At 39.2% G+C, this 27,352-nt stretch overlaps 1 protein-coding gene across 2 annotated transcripts in view; it reads left to right on the forward strand.

Annotated features, from left to right (window-relative positions):
- The window catches only part of GRM7 (glutamate metabotropic receptor 7), a 529,368-nt gene that overhangs the window by 372,594 nt on the left and 129,422 nt on the right, over nucleotides 1-27,352 (forward strand). For both annotated transcript variants that reach the window (XM_087923708.1, XM_087923709.1), the window contains exons 6-7: nucleotides 3,452-3,652; nucleotides 7,643-7,782. In XM_087923708.1, coding sequence (XP_087779834.1) covers nucleotides 3,452-3,652; nucleotides 7,643-7,782 — 341 coding nt within the window. The remainder of the gene's footprint in view (nucleotides 1-3,451; nucleotides 3,653-7,642; nucleotides 7,783-27,352) is intronic.

Genomic DNA, 27,352 nt, shown 5'->3' on the forward strand with positions numbered 1-27,352 from the left:
AACATTGTGTTTCCTGTATTGGAGGCTTTTAATGCAGCTTGGCTTTGGGTAAATGGACTATTCACTCAAGTCCCTATTCACTCCCAACTCCAGATGCTCTCATCAAAAAGTTTTTCTAAACTTGTAGAGGTCTAGTATATTCCATTCACCAGTAGACGTCACCCACAGCTTAGGTTTCAGAGTTGTTTCAAGTCTTGTAGATTTAATGAATCCAAATTTAGTTCAGTTTATGGAAGCAAAGTCATCAATTCAAGTAGACTCAAGTAGATAGTCCAGAATTTTGTAATGCCTTTCTAAAACAATATCTGTCCAATTTAAAAATCCATTTTTTATGTTTTAAAAGGTCTTTAGCTTTTCTCACCTTAGTTCTTTTCTTTCAGGTCTAGGATTTTTCTCTCTATAGTTGTTTGCCACTTTAAAAATAGTTCTAAGGGTCTCTTTTCCTGGATTTTCTTCTTTCTTTTTTTCTTTAAAGTTAGGGACTAAATAAAAAGGAATCTTCTCACCCAGCTCCAATCACTGTTCATTTGCACTGCTCCTGCACATTTCTTTGTTGCCTTGGCTGTCCCAGCTTTGTGGCATCCATGATGGATGTCTCTTCTCCTCAAGGGAGAGGGAAGAAGCCCTGGGTCTAGCAGGAGAGTTGCTGCTCTCCCTGAACGACAGGGCATCCCTCTTTTCTTCACCACCCCTACAGGGTGTCTTTAGCTCCTTTCGGAGTCCTTCAACAGGATGAATTCGGCATCGGACCGTGGAGATCTGCTCCTCATGTCTGATATTGCTGATGTAACATCTGCTGGAAGTCATCACTAAAAATGTTTTACTGTTATTGCACTTTAAGAACCGCAATTATCTATGTTAAGAGTAAGAATAAATTGAAATTAAAATTAATTCTATGTAGTAAAAAATATTGCAAATAAAACAGGGAAGTGGCTAGCACATAAATTAAAAAAGAACACTATATTTAAATTACAAGAGAGAAGTACATGGCTTTTTTGTAGTCATATAAAAAGCATTGCATCAGCATTATACTAATTTATATAATGGAAGTAACATTTTCTGTAGAGAATAGAAATGATTATCCAAAAAACACAATTTACCTTAGATTACTGAAGAACAGAGACATATTATGAATAGATCTATCACTAGACAGGAAGTTTCTGATGCTATAAAAAAGAGTAAAATAGGAAAGTTTCCTGGATTATCAGGTTTTTGTTATCAAAGTTTTGGTACTTTTACAATCTTTACAAAACATGATTACCTCTGTTCTACAGGTAGGAAAGATACCAGAGAGTTGGAAAAGGAGTCAATATAGTATTAATACCTAAGCAAGAACAAGATTTGATTTTAACAACAACAACAACACACTATAGGCCCATATCATTATGGCTTTCCTTCAAACCTTCAAAGCACTTGTCAGGCATCATTTAATGAGGAGTAGCATGGCAGAGCTCCATAGGAATCAGCAAAATAGATGATGTTAACATGACAAAGATTATAATGACTGAAAAACCAAATCACACCGAAACTGCTTGAATCAGAAACTATATCTTATGTGGGACTTTCAATGTATATCAAACTTTTGATGATCTGGGTCATCAACCATTCCACATAGTCCCCATGGTAGACCATGAATTTCCAAGTTTGGTTTCAGACTTTGTGCCTTAGGGAAGTTACGTTCAAATTCTCCAGTACCACAGCTCTGAACAGCTCCACTGCCATTCCTGTAGTAGCACTGATTCATTTGGCAGGATGTCCGCTGAAAACTACATTGTTATCTGATCTCCTAAGTCCCAGCCTCACAGATAGAGTGTAGCTTTCTCTAAAGCAACACCTCAGATGGCCATTGAAAATCTTGCAAACAAAAATAGTCTGGCAAAGTTTTACAAACAAGAATGGCCATTCTATCATCCCAGTCCTGGGGTAAGAGTTGCCTCTGTATTCAGTCCATTTGCAGAATGTTTGAATGCATAGAACATGTATTTTTAAAAAAGGAAGCTTCCCAAAATAGTTTAAGAGTATAATATCCATACAATATCCTCCCTACCCCCAGAGTTTATTATTCTATATTAGAATGTGATTTAATTATAAACCACGGAGTAATGCTTTTGGAGAACATGTACTATATTTAGCTCATTGTCCACAATGATGGATTGCATATTTTACAGATGAATGGAGAATGAGTGACTTTTATAAAGAAAAGTTGATGAACTGAATATTTCTGGCCGCAGAGGGATCCTGATTCTGATCTTCTGTAAATTATTTCGCTGTAACAAATGGTGTTGATTTTCCTCATGAGACTCTCTATTTAGGAGAGCAGCCTAGAAAAGAAAAGAAAAGAAAGTTCAGTATGAATTGTCTACCAAAGCAGAGAAGACCATTGTCAGTTCTGAAAGGCCATTTAACAGAAGAATCTGTGAACATGGAAAGGTTACACTGTTTTTGTCCATTTTTTAAAAAAAAAAATATAATTAGTTTTAGAACCAGCACTTGTGGTATCCAAGAAATGATTGTTACAATTTCCTTTGCAAAGAATGGAGAAATATGGACTGCCTTGCAAATGAATATTTCGTTGGCATTCTGTAGCTCCCAAAGTTATTTTATTTCTTCTGGATTAAGAAAGGAAACACAGAGACACAGAAATCATTTTGCATTTTTGCAAGATCCTCATTTAGTGTCTTGGACTGTAGAGCATGCAAAGTATAAAACTTTGGAATAATGTATACTTAGCTAAATGAATGAAGGAAAAAATATTTCTTCTTGCAAGCGACTCATTTTGCCAAAGGCAACTCTAGGCAGCTTATACACATTGAATAAAACACAGTATAAAACATTAAAACAAATAAATACCTTAAATCTAAACATTCAATTAAAGTAAAATTAAGCAGAATGGTGAGAAAAGCAAAGTTTGCACAGGGAGGAGGTATACATTTTACTTTACTTTATTTATTTGTTCAACTATGATCCCATAAAGAATTATCAGTTTGGGTGTTATTATGGATTTTCACCCTTAGATTAGAAACTAAATTTAGTCTTTGAATATCAGACCCAAATGTCCATAAGCTCCTTATAAAACACTAACTCCATGTAAATGATAGCCCTGGGGCAGATGGATTCCTTTGTTTATTTTTATTTATTTATTAAATTTATATGTTGCCCATCTTTCTGATAAGGCTTTGTACCAACTAGGTGATAGGCAGACAGGAAAGAGTGGGGAGGGGGGGTTTCCTCAAACTACTACTTATTTGGCTTCAAAATCATTTTTTCAGCATTTCCTGAAATGACCTAAGTCTCATTATGGATTTCATCTTAGAATTTTTTTAAAGACTGTTCTTTTCAAATAACTACTATTTTTCTCATTCGCATCCATTATTTTTGATATAGACTTAATGCTTTTATCTGATGTTCCTCAAAATCTCCCATCTCTGTGTCTGTATCCTTAAATGTGTAGGACAGGAAAGGATCGGGAAAGACTCTCACTATGAACAGGAGGGTAGAGTACAGTTTGTGATCGATGCTGTTTATGCCATGGCTCATGCCCTCCATCAGATGAACAAGGATTTGTGCAGTGATTATTCTGGAATCTGCCCAGAGATGGAACACGCAGGAGGCAAGAAGCTACTAAGATATATACGCAGTGTTAACTTCAATGGTAAGTCTGTATTCTTATATCTCCCTCTTATTTCACCTTAATAATCCTAAATAACTTGTTAGCCAATACTTTATTAATCTAATAATAATGATGGGATGTAGTGCAAAATGTGTTGCTTGTTGAAGAGTTATTTTGTTCTTTCCCATTTACCATGGGAATGAACTATTGTTTAACTTTCTGGAATTTATTTTTGTCTAAAAACTTTCCTATTATCATATGGCTAATTAAAAATATAATAGGAGATATATAGCCAGTTTTGTCTAATGATTAAGGCACCATGCCAGAAACTTAGAAGACTGAGTTCTAGTCCCACCTTAGGTGTGAAAATGAGCTGGGTGACTTTGGACCTGTCTATCTCTCTCAACCCAATCCACCTCACATGATAGTTGTTGTGGGGACTTTAAGTTAAGGAAGGAGAATTAAGTAAGGTGAGATAAAAATTATTTATAATTATTATATTATTCTGTTCTGTTCTTTTCTGTTCTGTTCTGTTCTGTTCCATTCCACTCCACTCCACTCCACCCCACTCCATTCCTTTCTATACCACACTTCTATTATTAATTATATTGTATATCCTCAGTATTAAAACATCAAAAGAAATGAGACTCAACACTATTTTATTAGATTTGTGAATGAATATTATTATGCACTTACAACCTATTGGTAATGATTGTACCTTCAAAACCATGTTGCTTGCTGTTCGTCTTCACTGTTGCGGTATTTTTATTGTCATAATATATACATTTATACTACATTTATAATACATAATTTATACTATATGTATAAAAGTGATGCAGTTAGTCTGTTGCAGAGAGTAAGGAAAATGACTTGCAGGAATAGGCAAGATCCTTTGAAAAGGCAGCAATGGGAAAGATGTGATTTAAGTCCAAAAGAAGGAAAAGAGAGTATATACAAGAGACTCAGACAGATGCTGCCTTAATTCAGATGAGTGACTACTGAGGATTGTGGGAATAAAGCACTGTCAGACTTGCAGGATTCTATTATTATAGCTAATATTAATAATGAATAAATTGTTTAACCTTTTGTGCAATCGGTTTCTTGGTTTTGATAAGGGAAAGTTGGAGCAAAAAAAGGGTGAAAGATCATCACATGTTAAGAAAAAAAAGGTTGGGAAACAGGCAGTGGAAAAAGGCAGGAATAGCACTCTCATGGATTAGCTTGCATGACTCATTATTTGTACTTGAGATGAAAAAAAAAGAAAAGAAACTGATTGCCAGAAAGGTTCCATTCTTTCTGAAAGCCAAAGCAGAAATAGGCATGGATGTATACATGTAATTATAAAAGGGGCGGGGGGAGAAAGCTTTAAAAAAATCCAAACATATAGGGTTTATATGTACAGATAAACCTATGTATATAAAGTTATACAATGAATATTTCAATAAATGGAGGTTATAATTCATTATAGTCATTCATAGATAATCTATATATGCTGATGAATTCTGGAAACCATTGAATAGTTGGAGCCATCAACTAGAAAATCTTCTTTCTTATTCAGGAGTCAATTCCCATGAGATAGGAATACACTTGAAAAGAATACAAACATCTAAAAATACTGAATGTCAGAATTAAGTTAATGTATGCAATAACTTCTTTCTCAAATGGAACAATTATTTCTACAAAAACATGTACTTAAATGAAATATTAATTCCACTTCATTCCACAATCTCACCATTTATTCTACATAAATTAAGTGAAGTCTTTTCTGAAATGTTATTTCTTCTTGAATTTCAATGAAGTCATTTCTGAAAACTTATTTCTTTTTGAAAATGATGTAATCTAAGATGTATGATGGTGCAGTGGTTGGAATGTAGTACTGCAGGCTAATTCTGCTGACTACAAGTAGTTTGATCCTGAGCAACTCAAGGCTGACTCAGCCTTCCATCCTTCCGAGGTGAGTAAAATGAGGACCTCGATTGTTGAGGCAGAATGCCGACTCTGTAAACCTTTTAGAGCTGTGAAGCAGTATACATGAATCTATAAATAATTAAACATATGAATAAAATAGAATGGAAATACAGAAGCCAACACAATTATATACATATAAATCTGAGTGTTATTGAAGTTTTCAGTATTTTTAACATCTTTTTCTATTAATTAAGTTAAATTTGCAAAGAAAATAAGCAAAAACAAAGTAAAGGTTATATGTAAATATACAAATGATGATTATAAAAAGGAAATAACTATTTGAAAAGCAGATGAAACAACAATAACTAAAACATTATTTTAAAAAAGCATTTTGATAGTCCCTCCTTTCTCCCACTTCCTTTTTTTTGCCATACCTGCTAATTGTTGTTTGAATATTTCTGCACCATACTTTGGAGGTTCTTACATATTTCTGTTTAGAGATGATGATGATCATGATGATGATTGATGGGGTCTCTGCTATGAAGACACAACCTCATCAAATTGTTAATAATCATCTTGACTTCAGAGCTGGGAGATTGTACGGATGACACAGTATTTCTACACTTGGTGACAAAGCTAAGGAAGCAAGTTTTTAATGTCAACATTTGTTAATTATGTAAAAGGGACAAATTAAGGCCACAAGTGTTGGCTTTTTGAATTTATTCAGTGTCATATAAGTTATTAACTTCTAGAAGTAACTTAAGAGCAAAGAGTTCTAGAAAACATTTTTAGTATGAATTTCAAAAGACGCATCTGCATTTCTATTATTGGAAGGACCCAACACTTCCTTTTCCCACAGTTTGTACCCAAGTCAGGAATATAACAAACCAGATCAGTGTTGGCAAACCTTTTCAGCACTGACTGCCGAAATGGGAGTGTATGTGCATGTGGGGGAGCACCAGAAACTGAAAGAGCAGCTCTCCAGTGTGTGTGCAAGTGCCAGAAACCGGAAGAGCAGCTCCCCAGCATGCACGTGGGGGAGCACCAGGAACCAGAAAAGCAGCTCCCTGGTGTACAAGTGAACAACGGCCACCTGGTCTTCCGGTTTCTGGTGGTTTCTTCCGGTTAGGAAAATGTAAAATATTCTTGAAGAAAGAGATGTCGAGGGAAGAAATGGTGAACTGAAGGTGGCTCCTCAAAAAGTAGAACTGAAGACTGTGGTGGAATGAAGTGCCCATAAGTGCTTCAGACAACTGCTCCTTGTGAGATGACTGCAAGGCAGTGGTCTCTGGTAGATTTAAAGCTTTCAGAAATGAGTGAATAGCAATCTTGCTCAAACTGTAGGTAACACCTCTGAACAGACAATAAGTTTGCATACTTCCTTTCTAATGAATTTCCAAAACTGATTTTCATTTATTAAGAACATTTAGATTGACAGGTTTCACAGCACGAGGTGAGTAATTTGGAATAAACAGAAAAGGGATGATTAAAATTTTGATTTTAAAATGTTACAAATGAACTAAGGCTCCGGATAAATTTGAAATAAGATTTTGGAATTAGTTATAGAGAAACTTTCCTGTGGGAAATGCTGCTAAAAAATTCCTTTTCTGTAATAGAATGGAGAAATGTCATATAATCTGTCCTACATATGACTTAAAATAGAAACAGGATAGTTACTGATATTTTTCAAAAAGGGATACCAGGGAAGAGCATTTTAAAAGGAACCATATAATACTGCTGATAGGAATTGCTGGGAAAGTTTAATTTCAGCTTTCAAAGCCTTTAAACTGATACAATTGATCATTTTCCCAACATTTGGAGTGGTTTATGTTGATATTTTTTATCAGCTTAAAATTATGTCTCCTATTTAGATTATCCTACTCTTAAATATGTTATTTTAATGTCCTTTTTCATTATTGCTTCATTTAGTCTTTTATGTTTAATTTCTCTATCTATTGTCAAGAGAATTTTATTATTGGGTAGCTTGAAATTGAAACAAATAACAAAATTAATTAATGCTTGTCAGTCATGCTCACACAAATAAAACAAAGCAAGGTTTTTTTTTTTTTTAAAAAAGAAGTTTTGCTTGCTTTCTCTTTTCTTTTGCTTCACATTCTTTCTTAGGTAGTGCTGGCACTCCAGTGATGTTTAATAGAAATGGTGATGCACCAGGACGTTATGACATCTTTCAATATCAAACCACAAATACTTCCACGCCAGGCTACCATCTGATAGGCCAATGGACAGATGACCTACAGCTCAATGTATGTTCCCTTTATTTTCTTCTTTCATGGATGGTGCAGTAAGAAGTATGCTATTTTTGCCAAACACATGTTGAATTTGTCTCTATTATTTTATATAAATTTCTCTTTGGATAATGAGAGGAATCTCACATGAATGAAAGCCTTGTGTGTTGTATATTCCCATTATGTGCTTCGAACTTATGATTTCTAAATGTCTAAATGTTTTGTGAAGTGTTGCAATTTTGGGATCTGGAAGAATCCAAAATGGTTCAAGCAAGTAGATTTATATGGTATAAGTTTACCAATTGTCTGTATTTTCATTTTTCTATAGAATTAAATCAGAATGTTCTGTTCACTCAAAATGCAGTCTGTATTATAGATTCCATTATATAATTTCTCCCTGCAAACAATTTCCTAGCTAGTAAATTCTGAGTCTGTCTGTCAGTCTACTAATATGAAAAGATTTATAATGGTTTTATGATTTTTCCAAGTGTGTTTGAAACAATAGGTTGATATCTCATTTTGGAAGGCGCATTAATTGCATGGAAAATTGAAACGTTGCTTGTGCCAGGAGTTGATAGTGAAATTTTGTTGCAACTGCATTAGCTGAAAAATAAATGAAATCTTCTGCTAACATAGACATCTCAATTGCTGTAATTTCCTCAATATTGTCTTATCCTAGACATAATATGCTAAACGTATGAAAGTATGTTGAGTCGAGTGGAAAAAGGATTGACTTAGTAAATCACTCATTTTTTTAAAAAAAAGTATGGCAGGAGTATTATTAGAGAGAAAGAATGTTCTAAGACAGCCTGAGATGGTGGTAATGGTTTATATGTATTTCAATCAAAGCAAGAATTTTTTTTTTTACAAAACATAATGTTTCTACCCTTGAAAATAAAAGTAAATAAAAAAGATTGTGTGTGTGTGTGCATGAAAAAGACTACATGGCCACATGTTGCTGCTATTCCAAAATATGAGGAAGTGATATTTTTGTAACCAGAAGTTGCAGAAATATGAACATAGGGAGACCCTGTTGAAGGCAGTAAGGCATTCTTTTCATGACTGGGTTTGGCACTGAAGTCTGAGCTCCCATGGATTTACATTTGATTAAATAAAAAATGTGGCTATATTCTCTGAATATCATAAAACGAACAGATGCCTGATTTGGTATATATTGGCTGCTATTCAGTTTACAATATGTTGGGATTAAATATTACTCCTTTAGAATGATAGGGAGAAAACTGTCCTTTTTCATGAACTGCCGAAAGAACACGTGCCTGCTTTTGAATTTGTAATGATCATTTAACAGCCCAGCCTAGTATCCCATTTATCAGGGTAAGAATACTTCTGTCATTCTCTCTCCCTTCCAAACACTGGATTTCAATGCCTAAAACCTGTCCAGCTGCTCATGCATTTGCAGGCCATGTCATGCTTTACAAAAATGCCAAATTATCTAAATTGCATTAATTTAAAGGGAAAGCTTTTTAAAGCAGTGATATCATTGTCCAAATTTACAGAGATGATTCTGAAAAAAAACATTTGGATATGAGCTAAGGGTGTTCAGGGGAAAAAAATAATGTTGGTGAAGCATAAAAGAAGATCTGCCCTCTCTAATAATGTATTTGTTTGTATGACTGTGAATGCAGTAAAAATTTTGTCTTGGCAGAGCTCTGCAGAATTATTCCAGCCAATAAGTTGCTTTAGGTATCTGATTGAAATACAGAGCTGAGCATTATGCTTCTTGATACCAAAACCCAAAGCGTGAGATTTTTTTTCTTTTTCTGACATATTTGTTATCCCAACTATAGTATAGCTCCCCAGGTAAAGTGAGGATACAAGGCAGGTAGCTGAAATGGATCATGCATAGTTCAAATAAATGTAAACCTTACTGCATTCCCAATATTCTTGAACTGACCACCTTCATTAGACAATTATTTTTAATGAAATAGCACAGCTGACATGTTAAAGAAGTATATTCTTTATTCAACCAAAATATAACAAGTATTATTATTATTATTATTATTATTATTATTATTATTTAGTAATTTATATAAATTTGTACAACTCTTTACTCTCAATTACTGTGAATGGCTCACACAAGCAGAGAAATTACAATAAAAGCATTTCAAAATTAAAAATAAAGATAAAAGATGCCAGACCCAATGAAGTGAGAGGTCTCAGTGTTCCCCTCAAAGACCTGGGTGAAAAGTGGGAGGCATCCAGTTCTTGGGAAGGACCTCTTCTAGAGCAGCAGTCGCCAACTGGTGGGCCAGGAGAAAATTTTGGTGGGCCGCAGAGAAATCACATCCCCAGAGCACGCCCCCAAAGCAATTAATCCAGGCTGCGCAGAAACACAAGGCTGCACCACATGGCCTGCAGGAACCCTTCCCACCCACTCACTCTTTCTCCTGCACACTTGCCTGCTAAATTGCTATTTTTCTGACCATCAGCTGTGAGATTTAGATTAGCTAGGAATCAGGAAATGGTTGGATTTCTTGCTTTCTAGTTAGCCAAACCTCCCTTAGGACTGTAGGTTCCATTATCCAGCGCAGACTCATGGCAAGCAAATTTTCTGTGACAGAGTTAGCCGATGGCAGATAGACAGATCACTGAATAATTCTGTGAGCAACTCAATCTGCCTGCCTGCTTTGTCTGATTTGGGGTAAAAGTTACTCTTTTTTATAAAAAATTCAATATTTATATAAATATTTATAATATTTACATACAAACCATGCCCAGCCGGTCACATGACCACCAAGCCACACCCACAAATTAGGCCATGCCCACAGAACTGGTTAGTGGTCCCTGGGATTTAAAAGTATGAGTTTGGTGGTTCCTGAGGTCCAAAGGGTTGGCGACCCCTGTTCTAGAGGACAGGTTCTCCTTCAGACAAGAGGCACTTCTGGAGTCCCGAGAGATGACATGGTTTAATCAAAGAAATCTAAAACTGGGGAAGATCAAATTGGTCAGGTAGATGTCAGTTCCCAAGCCCTATGCTATCTAGAACTTTTTAGATAACCATCAGCACCTTGAATCATACCTGAAAACAAAGATCAAAACTTGGAAGAGAGTCTCTAGAAAAGAGACTTCCCAAGGAAAACAATTTAGTGATGGAAAGATTTTTTTTTGCCTGCTGCATGTTACTCTACATTGCGTGTAGAGGATGTATATTTTAAAAACATCTGCAAGGGGTTCGCTTTTGATTTCTTTATTTTACTTAATCTTCTAACTGTAAAATTCAATCTATGGATAGTTACTCACTTTTCAACTCTTGATTATGACATATGCCTCTCCTGTTTTATATTATACTTTTTGGTTTAACATTTGTTGTGCATTTATTGAAGTATAATAGTAGATGGAGCAGTAGAAAAGATGTAGTAAGCAAGAGCTTTTTCATGGGCTTTGGGGGGTGGAAAAAAGGAGTCAGATGCCAATACTTGTCATGTTATCACTTGTGTAGTTAATCAAACCCAAGTATGTAATGATGCATTTACATGATAAAGTCCAAGAATGGACAAGCAATGAGCAACTCTATGTTTTAAAAGTTCTGTTGCATTTACTGTAATATACTAATATGTTGGATAATGTACAAGCATTATGTGAGTTTAGAGTCACATGTAGACTCACTGACATGAAAGAGATTTCAATTAGTCATTTTATTACTAATGTTTTATACTGACATTAAGTCTCTGTATACCTACCTTTTCATTGATTTACAGTCTTGATCAAACAGTAATTCAGTAAATGGAAATATCTTCTTTTATTTTCCTACTGTGGACTCTGAACCTTCTTTAAAAAATCATCTTGTAGATATTCCTTGAGATGATACATCTTTCCTAACATGAAGATACTCTTGGATGCAGTTCATAGGGCATCACTTTCTGTCAAATTCTTAAAAGGGCTGCTCTGTTTTTGAGGATTTCAGGTACTTTTTTCCCTCAAATTATTTAAAAAATTAATTATGAGGATTCAAAATATATAGCTTCAAATATTCTAAACACACAGCTTGAATACAAAAGGGTACGTAAAAGTAATTCCTCTTATCGTGACAGCTGCTAAACACCATCAGCAATTTTTGAGAAACTATATATTACCTTATAAATTTTGTTAATCAGCTTTATGTTTGTTTTAGTCTTAATCTCTTGTTTTTTTTAATCTCTTTTTGAATATTCTTTGTGATGATGTAGTCCTATGGCCTAGGGCCAAAACAAATAAAAAACTAACTGTAAAACCATTAATAAAATCAAGAAAATATATTTTAGGCATATTTTAACGTTCTCTTCTATATTTATATTCCAATCTAATCTGCTTTGAACTGATTACATCAATGAAATGGTCTCTAACTGTGGATTGTATGGATTTTTTTTTAAATAAAGACAGGCTTTTAGTCATATTCTAACTAGAAATTTTTTTAAAGAATGAAAAAAGTCAATGTCAATCAAACCTTGGATACATGAATTCATGATTGGCTTAAAGACTGATTTAAATACTTTCCATAAAGTATGATACAGAAATATGAATACCCGAGTACAATCATCTCTCTTATACTGTGACTTGTTATATGATTATATGAATTGCATAATCCAAAAGCATAACCTGGAGGTAGTGATGTTATGTTGAAACCCATTTAATGACATATCACGGTTTGCTGTTGTTGTTTACTAGCTATTAAAACCACCACTTCATTTGAATACTCCTTAGTTTCATATTTACTATTGTTTATTCCATATACTGCTACAGATTTTCTCTTTAGATAAATACCACAGCTTCATGGAATTTAATGACCTGAATAGACCTGACCTCTGTAGTCTAGAATAAACGGCCAATAATAAATAGTCTAGAATAAATGCCAATAATTATTGTAGTTAGCCTAGACTTCAGGAAGAAGAGAAAGCATCTCAGAAGAGAAACAAGGGGGAGGAGAAGGAAAAGAAACTGCTGATTCCTAATATGAAATAATGGAAGAAAAATTATAGCTTGTGCTACAGTTCGAAGTTACTTTAGAAGTATGTTTTATGAGAATGAATACATATTCAACAATCATACCTGCAACTCTATTCCAAAATATAAAAATGTTCATACTAGTCTTCCCCCTTTGCAATAATAGTAATAATGTAATTAACTTTTCACTGTTTATTGCAATTGCTCTTATCCCAACTACATGAACACTAATAGACTTTTTTCAGAGCATTTTGTATCCTTATTCAAAAACACTTCTGAAAAGCTGTTGCTAGCAATATTATATGGCTGTTGATTGTTCCAACAAGAGGAAAATCAAAAGCTATACAATAAATGTAAGATGATTTACATAGTTTGCTTTCTTTGTGGCTTAATATGGTAAATCCCAATTATTCCCAGGCTTTTCAGAAATGGGGATATGAAAAGATTACAAAAGCAGAATTAAGATGACTCCCACTCAGAGCAAAACACATCTGAGTACACACACAGAGAGACGCAGACACAGATACAAACTATATATAGTATAAAATACATAGCTGCAAATTATTGCATACCACAAATAAATAACAGAATAACAGAGTTGGAAGGGATCTTGGAGGTCTTCTAGTCCAATGCCTTGCTCAGACAGGAGGCCCTCTACCATTTCAGACAAATGGTTGTCCAAACTCTTCTTAAAAACTTCCAGTGTTGGAGCATTCACAACTTCTGAAGGCAAGTTGTCCCACTGATTAATTGTTCTAACTGTCTAGAAAATTCTTCTTATTCTAGGCTGCTTCTCTCTTTGATTAGTTTCTATCTATTTTCTCTTCTCCTGCCTTCATGTGCTTTGGAGAATAGCTTGACTCCCTCTTCTTTATGGCAACCCCTTTGATATTGGAACCTTCTTATCATGTCACCTCCGATCCTTCTTTTCATTAAACTAGACATACCTAATTCTAGCAACTTTATATATGTATATGTGTGTGTATTTTATATATGTATATAAAATATTATATAGTAAAATATATACCAGGCCTTTGTGAATCAACATTGATTAAATTTAAACTGGATGTTTATAATTTAGACAGGATCTGATTTCATTAAAACCAGTTCAAGGGTACATTTGGGAAGGATGTGTATCTTTTAAGCTGTAATGGTGAAATGCCAAGCAAAATGAAATTGCTTTGTTTTCCTAGAATGAGATGAAAGGAGGGATGATAAACATTTTAAAGAACTTTAATACCTCCTCCACAGTTTCACACAATAAAAATATATTAATAACAAAAATAATAGCATAAAAACACAAGAGTAGAAAATAATGTAACTGTGTTAAAGTCATACACATATATAACCAGGTCAATTGTCTCCTAAGGTCCAAGCCTTCCCTCCCTCCCTCCCTCCCACTCTCTCTACACACACACACACACACGCACCACTCTTGTGATAGTATTAGATGAGGATACAAGATATTGTCTAGTAAAATGCCTATAATATGTTGCCACACCAATGCATAAAATATTATGTTCCCATTTTAAAATAAAAATGTTTATTTTTATTTTTTAAATAAGCCCTTTTCCATGTGTCCTCTTGTAGTTTTGGATTCAGAAAAAAATGATTCACTGACTCACCTCAGTGAGCAGAGTACCTTTGACCTTGGGATTTTGGAAGTGACAAGAAGCTGAATTAAATTGTCATGGCTGGTTAACAAGCAAAGCCCCTCATGGTGAGCATATGCTCACTGCACGTCAGAATTGTGGCTCATTGAGTTAGTCGAGCATAAGCAATTGAACCCCCATTCATAATGCTGAGAGCTGAGTCAGTGCCCTCAGTACTTCCATTAGTAGAACTAACAGAACTATAACATACTAGCTCTATAGCCATGCTTCGTTACAAAACTACATGGTCAGGCTTAGTTTTTGGGGAGGAAAACAAGGGGAAAAAATTCTACCTCTGCCTATCAGCATCCATTGGTATTCATCTGGCTAGTGTCCTGTCAGTGTGTGAGAGAACTGAGGGCTGTTTGGAAACTGAAACAGTATTTGCTGTGTGAGCAAGAAGGAGACAGCAAGGAGCCTGGGAATGGCTTAGCTCAACTGTTCTGTACTAAAGCTGCTTGCTGCTGTGAAACTAAAACTGAAACTGAAATGCCTCTCCTCTGCTTATGTTTTGCATTTGGAACAGATTTCTTTTCAGCTGGGGAGGAGTAGTAGAACTCCTATGCATCAGAGCATGTTAATAATAATATAGGAAATACTAATGCTCTGAGGGTCATTCTGAAAAATCCTTTCTTAGTGAGCACATAGAAGCCAAGAGGAACATACATGACAAATTTCAAGTTTGTAGCAACGTTTCGGCAGAATCTCATCTGCCATCAGAAGCCTGATGATGGCGCGCCATGAGATTCTGCCCGCGGCTCCTGTCATTTGGGGCGGGGGGGGGGGGCGGGGGGGGGGGGGGGGGGCGCGGGGCGCGGGGGGGGGGGGGGGGGGCCCGCGCCGGGGGGGGGGGGGGGGGGGGGGGGGGGGGGGGCCCCCGGGGGGGGGGGGGGGGGGGGGGGGGGGGGGGGGGGGGGCCCCCGGGGGGGGGCGGGGGGGGGGGGGGGGGGCCCCCGGGGGGGGGGGGGGGGGGGGGGGGGGGGCGGCCCCCGGGGGGCCGCCGGGGGGGGGGGGGGGGGGGGGGGGGGGGGGGGGGGCCCCCGGGGGGGGGGGGCCGGGGCCCCCGGGGGGGCCGGGGGGGGCGGGGGGGCGCCCCCCCGGGGGCCCCGGCGCCGCGGGGGGGGGGGGGGGGGGGGGCGGGGGGCCCGCCCGGGCCGGCCGGCCCCGGGGGGGGGGGGGGGGGGCCCTCCCCCCCCGGGGCAAAACATTACTACAACTTTAAAAGTTAATAACTACAATGACGTGGGAAAATACCCAAACAAAGCTGAATAACATATACATACATACATACATACATACATACATACATACATATATTAGCATAATAGAGATCCAAGTTAGTTTGCGATTATCCACATCAAAGAAACCAAGAGCTGAAAATGTGATTAAAGCACAGAGAAATATGCTTTGGGTCTTACCTCCCCAAAGTTGCTATGATTGGCAGAAAGTTTAATGAGGAGATAAATCTTGTTGATCAGCTGCTCATGTCACTGTCAGAGGGCCCGTCAATCACTCATCCCCTTCACTTTTCCATAAAGTGGAAGTTGCTGCATAGTATCTCATCTGTAACAATCCCAGAAGCCATTAAAAAAGCCATTGCATCAGTCAAATGCTTGGCTATAAAATGCTTCAAAATCATCCAATTTGATTCATTGCTTTAGAGCTGGTTCCTGCTTCAGTTAATGACTCTGCTTTGATCAGCTGGTACAGTTAAAGCTTCACCAAATTACTCCACAGCGCTACAACACATATAGGCTGGATTGGTAGCCTTTTGTAAACTTAGTAAGACTCTTTGAAGATTCATCACAGAAATGTGTGTGCACACTGACTGTTATGAGAATCCCAGTGAAAAATTTGGACTGACTTTGGAATAATTACATGCTGGATCTTTTACAACAGAACTTTAAACAGCAATAACAAAGAGTTTAAAAAACTTTTCTAATGAATTATTGCTCAGTTTGATAGGATAGACTACTAATAGGAAAAAAAACAGTTTAGTTAAATTCATGGAAAGCAACTCAGGTAGGTATCTCTGTCAAATACTGAAAGACTAGAACAGGGCTGTCAAACTCCCGGCCCGCAGGCTAGATGTATCACGAGCTGGCCACACCCATGCCCAGTTTATTGAAGGGGGGAAAGTCCTTTTTTTTCCCAAAAAGTTTTTTATTTTTAAATTTTTACACATCTCTTTACTTGGGCAACATGGTTCCAGATTATAACACTTGTACATAATCATACTTTCATTTCCACCAATCTTATATAACATCATCTCATATCATTATCCATTTCATTCATCTTCAAATAAATTTCCATATTTCAATTCATTAATTCAATATCAATATCATTTCATCCAAATATAGATTCCCAGTTCTTTATCCCCTATTATTTCCGTTTTCAGCTCACCACTTATTTTATTTAACATTATACATCATTATTATCCTTAATTTTCCCTAAGCCAATTATATGATAAACAATCTAAAAAGGGTAAAAATAAAAACCAATATACAGTATTTAGGATCCACATGGTATATCCCCTCAGTCTATCTGATTTACTTCATTCCCCAACTTTAAACATATTAACATTAAATGATCAACTGTTTATTTTAAAACATATATTTTAAGATATCCCCCCTGAAATCGCTAAAATGGCTTCTTAATATATCTCATTTCAACTTCACTTTTCTTCTAATCATTAATAATCATAATGATTTTTTTTCCTTTTCTACTTTGCCAAAATTTATGTTTTAATACATTTCACTTTCTTAAGATTAATAATCTTATTTTTGCTTCCCTACCACTTATCCAAAATTTATCTCTCTATATATGGTATTCAGCTTTGTTCAGGTATTTTCCCACGTCATTATAGTTGTGCTCTTAAAGTTGTAGCAACGTTTCGGCAGAATCTCATCTGCCATCATCAGGCTTCTGTATTGTCTGACGAATACAATACAGAAGCCTGAGGGCTTCCGGTTTTGAGCTTCTTCGGCAACAGATAGAAATCTGTGATCGTGCACAGTTTTGGTCTGGGCTCACCGCTGGAGCGCCCCAAGCCGGCTGGTTTCAGGGCTAAGCCACCCCATAGAGGTGGTGAAGAGGGGGGAGATTGCCAACAGGGTTGAGGAGAGCCACATCTCTCCTCCTCAGCTGGCCATTACTCCCTTTTCCGAAGGTGGTTGCAGCGGTGGTCAGAAATGGCCACCTCAAAGAAGAACTCAACCAGAAAGGAATGTGCAGGAGGAAGATAAGAAGTGAAAGTCCTGGCTGATCAGGTTAAATTGCAAAAGCAACAACTAAGGTACCCTGGAATTTAAACTAAAAAAAAAAGTAACATCGTTCCCAAAGAAGATTCAGAAGCAGCGAAGAAAAGTGAAAAGGGAAAGGTTTGGCTTTTTTCCCCTTTCTCTCCCTTTCCCTATATTGACAACTAAGAGACTTAAATAAGAAATCGGGAAAAAAATCCGCTTTGACATCAACAGGCAATTAAGCTGAAAATAAAATAAAATGTCCAAGGGATAATTTCTGGATATTAAAAAGTTTTTTATAAACAGGAAAGGAGAGAAAAAGAATAAAAGGGCAGGATCTGGAAAAAAGGGAAGAGACTGCCTGGAATTATAAGGAATCTACAGTAAAACTTCAACAAGACTTCTAAACGATACATTTTAACTGCAACTTGATAACTAAATTGTAGAACTCCAGGAAGAGAAAGTGAAAAAAAAGCAAAAAGAAACCGCTTGTGTGTATTTGGATTACTTGGTGATCATTGGATTCTTGGTTATTGCATTTGAATGACTAAAATTAATTGGATGGTTGTTTAAAAATTTATGCAATGGCACTACCTCTGGATGAATTGAAAATGGAACTTAAAAAGTACAAAGAAGATGCACAAAAAGGGAGAGATTCTTTTGGCTTTGTTTTTCAATTCTTAGAAATGGAGATTTGGAACTATGAGAAACAACAAGAAACGTCTGCAAAACAAGAAGACTGGGACAAAGAAGAAGCCATCTTTAATGAACAAGCAATTTTATGTGGGGAAGAAAAAGGAAAGGGGGGGAGGAAGAGAATGGAGAATTTAAGACTTAAAAAAACAACCAAAGAAAAGAAAAATAGTTCAAAAAATAAGTATAATATTGGAAGGGGAATACAGAAGAGAAAAATAGAGGTAGAGAGACAAGGGGGTAAAAAGGGGAGAGAGAAAAAGAGAGGGAAGAAGGAAAAGAAAAGAAGTTACAAAGGACAAAAACAAGATATAGAGAAACAGGGCCTGTTTAGAGATAATGGGTGAAAATTTAACTGAAAACGGGATTCTGTAAAGGTACATAAGATTGTATTGTTATATTAGTATTAGAAATAATTTTAGAAAATTGGAAACAATGTATGATTAAAATGAGGGATGAAATAGCTACTGTAATCTTGTGAAATGTTTGTTAATAAAATAAATGAAATAAAATAAATGAGAGAATTGAATTAGGAAGGGACGGGAACATTTTAATTAGTTAATGTTTTATAAAATATAAGTGAAGAGGGAGGGGAATTAATTATGGAAAGCTTATAACTGTTCCCATAGAAGTATGGTATTTAATTGAAAAGTAATGTTAAAGAAGTTAAGATTTTAATGAATATTAACATTAATGATAGAATTGAATTGGAATGGAATGTGTTGTTTTAACTACATATATTTATAATCCTTTTTTTTTCTTTTTAAGAATATAGTGTGTATTTTAAGAATGTACCAAGCAGAATCCGAATGGAAGTTATGTATTATATTGAATGTTATAACTTTAAGGTATATATTGAAGCTTAAGTAAGAGTTAAATGGATAAAATTAAAAGATATAAAGGTGTCATACTCCAATCAGCAAGTACAGGAGAAACTTTGTTTAATGAGAAAAGATAATATGAAATTAAAACAGGACAGGCAAAAAGTATAAATATAATGATTTGAATTGAGATGAGATAATTAAAATAAAATTAAGAAAATTAAAAGAGGGGAGAAGCTATGTAGAAAATGTAGAAGAGTAATAAGATATGGAATTGAACATAAAAATGAGCATGAAATTGAATTTGTGTCTGTACAAAGAAATGTAACCTGGGATCACGCTACTTTCAAAAAAGATGTTTTATTTGTATTTCCTTGTGAAAACTCAAATAAAATTTCTATATATAAAATAATACAGAAGCTTGATGATGGCAGATGAGATTCTCCAAGATGGGTAACATGAGGGCCCAGATTGTTGGGGGCAATATGCTGACTCTGTAAACCACTTAGAGAGAGATGTACAACTGTAAAGTAGTATATAAGTCTAAGTGCTATTGCTATTAAGGTAAACCATGATAATTACTTTGTATTTTTTCTAAATAATATTGATGAATTAATCCAAGCAGTACAAATAATATTTTTATTTATTTATGAACAACTCCCAATATTCACAAGCCCTTATTTTGAATTTATTCTTCATGTAAAGCTTAAATATCACTTCAATATAATAAAAAAAATGAAAGTGTATGCATGATTATCCAAATATAAATCCATGTCAGCATTTTTCTTTTATGTTGCAATCTAAGGCCAGTTGACTAAGTTACATCTGCACTATGCTTTATTTATCTTTACAAAACAAACTGTGGTTCCATGGTTTAGGTATTTGTGTTATATTACACTATATTCACATGAAGAATGGAGCATATGTGTCAAATCTACTAGCTTTTAATATTATTTAATCATAAACCTAGATGGTCGAGTGCCTCTCATTGTACAGTGAAATGGATTTCTGGCTTCTATATGGAAATTGAGTTATGGCAACTAGACAACTTGCTCAGATTGTACCTGGATGACTGAGAAACTTCATTAACAACTTGTGACTTCTGTTTATTCATGGAGATTTGGGGTCTGCCAAAAGTACAGAAGAAGAAGGAGAAAAAATACTGGAATATTTGCCTGAGAAAAATGTGAGCGCTATTAGGACTCATGTTTCTGGCTTTTCAGACTGGCCGGGGGGTGAGGGGAGAGAGAGGAGATGGTTCTGAGTGATCATCGGGGAAGCATGGGTGTGTGCAGCTCCATTTGTGTAAGCGGTGGGCAGGCTCACCCAACACTCATACAAATGGAGTGTGTGTGCATGCATGCATTTGCCTGCCACTTCTGCAGCCTGGTTCCAAAGGGCTCAAGGCCTGGTAGAGGGCTGCCGCCCAGGGGTTGAAATAGAGTTATACCAGTTAAGGAGGAAAGAAAAGAGGCTGGAGCTAGAGGCAGAGATGCAGAAATCAGAAGGAATTGGAACTAGAAGACCTCCAAAGTCCCTTCCAATTATTTTATTCTCTTATTCTGAATTAGAATGCTTTATTTGGCCAAGTGTGTGATTAGTCACACAAGGAGTTTGTCTCCAGTGCAGAAGCTCTTGGTGTACATGCAAAACAACAGAGTATTGATAATTGTAATTGTTATGTCCGTGGAACTGGTTGGAGTTCCCAACCAGGTCCGCTGTTTGAGCGGGAGCACCAGCAGCTCCCATTGGTTGGCTCCGTTTGACAGCCGGCTATATAAGCCGGCTGTCGAGCAGAGCCAGCCCGTTGTCGCCCGCTGGTTTGCGAGTTAGCTAGCAGACGCGACAACCCTTTATTCATAGCAATAAAGCCTGTTACTTGTACGCTCTGGTCTCATGCCTCATCCTTACCATCGCTCTACAACACTGGCGACGAGGATGGGATGGTCGAAGGCTAGCCAGACGCGTTTTTACAAAGAGCTGTAGTCACAGAGAGAGAAAGCAAGGGCGCTGTAACCGCAGCCGCCCCACGCTCGCAAAGAGCGCGAAATTCAAACCTGATACTGTGAGAGCTGATTCGCTGAAACGAGCCACAGGCACAGCAGCCGAGGCCGCCCACGCTCACCAAGAGCGCGTTTTTCAAAAAAGAGCTAAGCAGCCCAGAGAGACAACCGCCGCGCATTCTTTTAAGAGCGCGATTTCGAATAACATTTTGAAACAGACGAACCTGTTCCTTCTCCACGATGAGCGCGAATCAAGCATTCCCTCCATTCAAACCTAACGAGGAGATGTGGGACTCCAAAGAAATCGATTCAGCCATTTTCTTGACGCCATCGGTCTAGCCAACGCTGCGGAGCATAGGAAGAAGTCCTATTTTCTGAGTTACTGCGGAGCCACCGTCTTCGACACAGCCACAGCATTAGTCGCGCCCCGCGCCATCAGAAGCGTCCCATGGGACGAGCTACAGGAAATACTTTCAAATCACTATTCGCCCAAACCGTCTCAAATAGCCAGAAGGTATGCCTTCAGGGTCAGGAAGCAAACAGAGGGGGAGTCGATTAACGAATACATGGCCGCCCTGAGAACAGCTGCCTTGCATTGCGGATTCAAAGAATATTTGGAAGACATGCTGCTGGATCAGATCGTCTGTGGGGTAAGAGATCTGAAACTCCAAAGGCATTTACTGGCAAAGAAAGACCTGACTCTAGCCATAGCCATGGAGGAGGCCCTGGCTGCTGAGCTCTCGGCTCAGTCAGCAGCTGAAATTCAGGGAAGTCAATCCAAACCCAGGACGCAAACTGTCCATTCCGAAGAGGTAATCAGCGAAGATGACCCCACAGACGCGTCTGACGTTAACCGCCTAATTCATCAGAAGCCTTCACAGGTAGGAGCGGGGCAGAGAAACAACTTCACCCCCAAGCAACCTTCCATGTGCCTAACCTGTGGAGGCTCCCACCCTAGGGCATCCTGCAGGTTCAGAAACGCCATCTGCCTGAACTGCCAAAAGAAGGGTCACATCGCTAGAGTCTGCCAAGCAGGGCGATCCTTACCTCAAAGACCTCTACCACCTTCTAACTCCCAAAGGCAAGTGGTGGACTGCTATACCTGCTACCACGCTAACCATACTTCCCTAACCCCTGATAAAATTAAAATTTCTGTCTTCCTAGAAGGTAAGCCCTGCAGGATGGAGGTGGACACGGGATCCGCGCTCTCAATCATCTCCTGGGATACCCTGAAGAGACTCCAGCCCAGGCTGTCAAGGAAACAGTTACAAAGATGCCACCTGACGCTACGAGACTACCAGGGAAAGAACATTCCTGTCCTCGGGAAAGGCAAGTTCCTTCTGCAATTCCAAACCTTTAAGGGCCACCTGCCCCTAGTGGTAGTTAACGGTACCCTCCCTAGTCTATTGGGACTTGATTGGTTTCCTTCTCTCGGCCTTAGCGTAACCGGGGTCCATGCTGTCTCAACTTCTGATGTAGATACCCTATTTTCAGAATTTTCCGATGTATTCAGCAATGAGCTGGGTTGCTACCGGGCACCCCCATATCATTTTCAGTAGACCCCCAGGCAATCCCTCTTCGTTTAAAACCCCGTAGGGTGCCTTTTTGCCATCCGTCCAAAATTGGACGCAGAACTAGACAAACTACTTAAACAAGGGGTGCTAGAACCCACTGATTTCACGAAATGGGAGACCCCCATAGTCACCCCACTCAAAAAAGATGGCAGTTTGAGAATTTGTGCGGATTACAAAACCACGCTCAACCGCTATCTGCAGGTCAGCGCCTACCCCGTGCCCGTTATCCAGCATCTTTTACATACTTTCGAACCCGGCACCATTTTCGCTAAGTTAGATATGTCCCAGGCATACCAACAGTTCCCTGTCGATGAACAGACAGCGGAATTACAAACTATAGTCACACACAGGGGAGCGTTCAATGTAAGCGCCTCCAATTCGGGGTCAGCGTAGCCCCAGGCATTTTTCAGTCACTCATGGAGAGGATTCTCCAGGGTCTCCCAGGAGTGGTCCCCTACTTCGATGACATTTTAGTTTCAGCCACGAACCGGCCCCAGCTCATTCAGAGAGTCAGGACAGTGCTAGAGAGGTTCAGGCAGCATGGCCTCAAACTCAAAAGGGAGAAGTGTGCCATCGCCACTAGGCAGGTGGACTTTCTGGGTTATAGGATTGACGCCTCGGGCATCCATCCCATTGAATCCAAGGTGAAGGCCATCCATGACGCACCCACACCTACCAACAAGACTGAACTACAAGCTTTTCTGGGACTTTTGAATTTCTACGCCTCTTTCCTCCCACACAAGGCATCTGTCGCTGAACCATTACATAGGCTACTAGATAAAGACTCACCCTGGCACTGGGGACCCAAGGAGGCCCATGCATTCAAATCAGTCAAAGCCTTGCTCACTTCAGAAGCGGTCCTGGTTCAGTTCGATCAACGTCTCCCCCTAGTCCTGGCCGCTGACGCATCCCCTTTTGGCATTGGGGCTGTCCTGAGCCACAGACTCCCCAATGGTTCCGAGGCACCAATTGCTTTCTTTTCCAGGACTCTTTCTCCTACCGAGAGGAACTATAGCCAGATCGATAAAGAGGCCCTGGCCGCAGTGGCTGCAGTTAAGAAGTTCCATGAATTCGTGTTTGGCCACCACTTTGAGTTAGTGACTGATCACAAACCCCTTTTAGGACTTCTGTCTGGTGACAAGCAAACTCCGCAGGTACTTTCGCCCAGAATGACCAGATGGACTTTGTTTCTGGCTGCTTACTCATTTAAGCTAGTGCATCGTCCAGACAAGACTCTGAGCCACGCCGATGCCCTTAGCCGCTGCCCCCTGCCAGTCCCAGTCGAAGACCCAGCACCTATCCATGCCATTTTCGAGGTCAACGAACTCAAACTTCCAGTGACAGCCGAAGACATCGTGGCGCACTCGAAAAAGGACAAAATCATCACCCAGGTTCTGGACTGGGTGGGGAGGGGGTGGCCGGAAACTCAATGTACAACTGATTTTGTCCCCTTTAAAACCCGCCAGCAGGAACTGTCAAAATTACAAGGTTGTCTTCTGTGGGGAACAAGAGTGGTCATCCCTACATCACTGCGAGTGCCCATCCTGAAGGTGCTTCACGAGAAACATCCGGGCATCGTAAGAATGAAGGCCCTGGCCCGCAGCTACGTCTGGTGGCCCGGTATGGACGCTCAAATCGCCAACTGGGTAAGCTCTTGCCAACCTTGCCAACAAACCCGGGCCGCCCCTCCAGCAGCTACGCCCACCAGATGGGAGAGCGCAAACGCCCCCTGGTCCCGCCTGCACATTGACCTAGCTGGGCCTGTGCATGGCAAGACCTTCTTGGTGGTCATGGATTCATACTCCAAGTGGATTGATGTAGCCTTACTTCCCACGACCACCACCCAGTCAATAGTGAAAGCCCTAACCCGACTGTTTGTCACCCACGGGCTCCCGGACACCCTGGTTTCAGACAATGGCCCACAGTTCACATCATGTGAGTTCAGCATGTATACTGCCAACTTGGGCATCAGGCACGTCCTTACAGCACCATTCCATCCCGCTAGCAACGGGATGGCAGAGAGAGCAGTTAGATCAGCTAAAGAAGCACTTGCCAGGTTTGGGCAGGAGGACTGGCACTCTAAATTGTCTCGTTTCCTACTCAGCCAGCACACAACCCCCTGCACCACCACCAACAAGTCTCCGGCTGAACTTTTAATGGAGAGACGCCTTAGAACCACTCTAGACAGGCTACACCCCCACTATTGCCCAGACACCCCTTTAGGGTCCAATAGCCTGGTCAGAGACTTTGCCCCACAAGACCTGGTATACGCCAGGAACTACGCAGGGGAACTGTTGTGGGTGCCAGGACAGATCGTATCAGTTACCGGCCCCAGATCCTATCGGGTCCTTCTTGGGGATGGACGTCTGTGGCGGAGACATGTGGATCAACTCAGAAGGCGACGGATGGGCACGACAGATACCAACCCGTGCCAACCAGCCAGCTCCAACAACGCCTCACCCGCGCCTGATGGAGATCCCCTGCGGAACCAGGTTTTCCCAGACGAGTGAGAGGGCTGGATGGAGAACCCGAGTCTCCAACCAGAGTCACCGATCCAGCCGCCGAGCGACCCAACCGACCAGCCGGACCTCGAGACTCGATCGGGCCAACCTGAGCAGGGGGTTTCACCAGCATCGTCAGGCACCACACCGGGGCAAGCCCCAGTACCAACAACCGCTGACGCGCGCTCCGAGAGCCAGGACTTGACACAGACTGGCAGTTCACCCGAACTGCGACGCTCTGGGCGCCAGCGAAGACAGCCCACGTACCTACAAGACTATGCATGTTCGCAGCTGGGGGGAAGGGGTGTTATGTCTATGGAACTGGTTGGAGTTCCCAACCAGGTCCGCTGTTTGAGCGGGAGCACCAGCAGCTCCCATTGGTTGGCTCCGTTTGACAGCCGGCTATATAAGCCGGCTGTCGAGCAGAGCCAGCCCGTTGTCGCCCGCTGGTTTGCGAGTTAGCTAGCAGACGCGACAACCCTTTATTCATAGCAATAAAGCCTGTTACTTGTACGCTCTGGTCTCATGCCTCGTCCTTACCATCGCTCTACAACAGTAATAATGATACCAATAAAAGGAGGTAGTAGAGAAGATGAGAAGGATAATGATAATACAATCATACTACACGGGTAAATATACTTAGATATAAGTAAATAGACACAACTGTTCAAAATGTTAGAGTAATAGCAATTACTTTAAATTAAAGTTAAATAACTGTGTGAAGTTTTAAAACAAATTCCCCTCTCTCTTATATTAGTACATTTCACAGATAAATAAGTGAATGGGGTATTTTTTTATGTTACAATGGCCTTTCTGTCTTGCGGTTCTGGCTGCCAAACCCAGACTTAAAACATTTTACATCTCATGACAAGTTCCAGTTATTACATGTAATGATCTGCTGTCAGTTTCTTCCCACCCCAACCCCTTATTTGTGCTTGATCAGTCAGGCATGACTACATGACTCTTAATGTGGCAATGTGAAATATAATTAATGTTCAATAAACAAAACCTAATTTTCCATGTATCAGCTTATGGAGTCAGCGGAGGATTAAGGGTGACTCAAGAAAATGTATTAATTTTGAGCTCCAGTTGAAGACTCAGAAAGTCAATGGCTGAAGGTTTATTTAAATGTTGGGATGTCAAAGAATTCTGTCACAGGAAATGTAGGCATTTTAATGCATGAAATGCTGCCATAGTGTGAACACTAGTGTCCCTTGAAGTGTGTCAGACTTCACATCTCCAAGATCAAAAATCAGTAATAATCTATATTCTCAGTGAAGACACACTGGTGAAAGAGATGTTGCTGAAACTACAGATATATAAATGTCTATGGAGATTCTCTGTTATCCAGGTCACGGTTGTTCCAAAAATGCCTTTTCAAGAGGCAACTGTACCTTCTGGTTTTTCTCTGAAGATGGTTCCCTTCTCATCCAAGAGGCTTCTTCAGCTACAGTTAAATAAAGAACTCTCCCTGGATGTTTTTTCTTCCTTTTTCAAATGCTAAAAGCAAGATAATATCCATGTGAAACATGTCTTGGAATATTTATATTTACATATTTTAGGGAAGAATCACTATGGATAAAGCCCCCATGTTAGAAACTTGTAAAAATAACATGTGAAAGATTTTTTTACACTTCTGTAGAATTTAAATACAAGAGAAATGAGAATGCATATAGGAAACATGTTAAATGTGTTCTAGTTCTCAAGTTAATGCTTGAGCTGACCTTTTGGAAACAAGTTTAACTGTGGAACTAAGTCCCACAAAATGATGTGTCTTCATTCCACATTGCAGATATGCTCATTTTAACTGCATGGAGATGGGCTTGAATGATTCCTGCCATGATCCTTGATTCTGATACATAATTTTTAAAAAATCAGCTTTTCCTATTTTATGAGCTGTGGTGGCACAGTGGTTAGCATGCATATTGCATTTCAGGCTAATTCTGCTGTCTGCTAGGGGTTCGATTCTCACTGGCTCAAGGTTGACTCAGATTTCCATACTTCTGAGGGTAAAATGAAGATCCAGATTCAGGGGTGGGATTCTACCAATTCGCACCTGTTCACTAGAACCGGTTAACATTCTAAGCAGTTCGGAGAACCAGTTGTTAGAAGAAATTACTGGCCTAATCCTGTAAGAAAGGCAGGAAGGAAATATTCTGCT

This window comes from Pseudonaja textilis, chromosome 2, assembly GCF_049901715.1.
Source record: "Pseudonaja textilis isolate UNSWEBS1 chromosome 2, rPseTex1.2, whole genome shotgun sequence".
In the NCBI taxonomy this organism is placed as follows: Eukaryota; Metazoa; Chordata; class Lepidosauria; order Squamata; family Elapidae; genus Pseudonaja; species Pseudonaja textilis.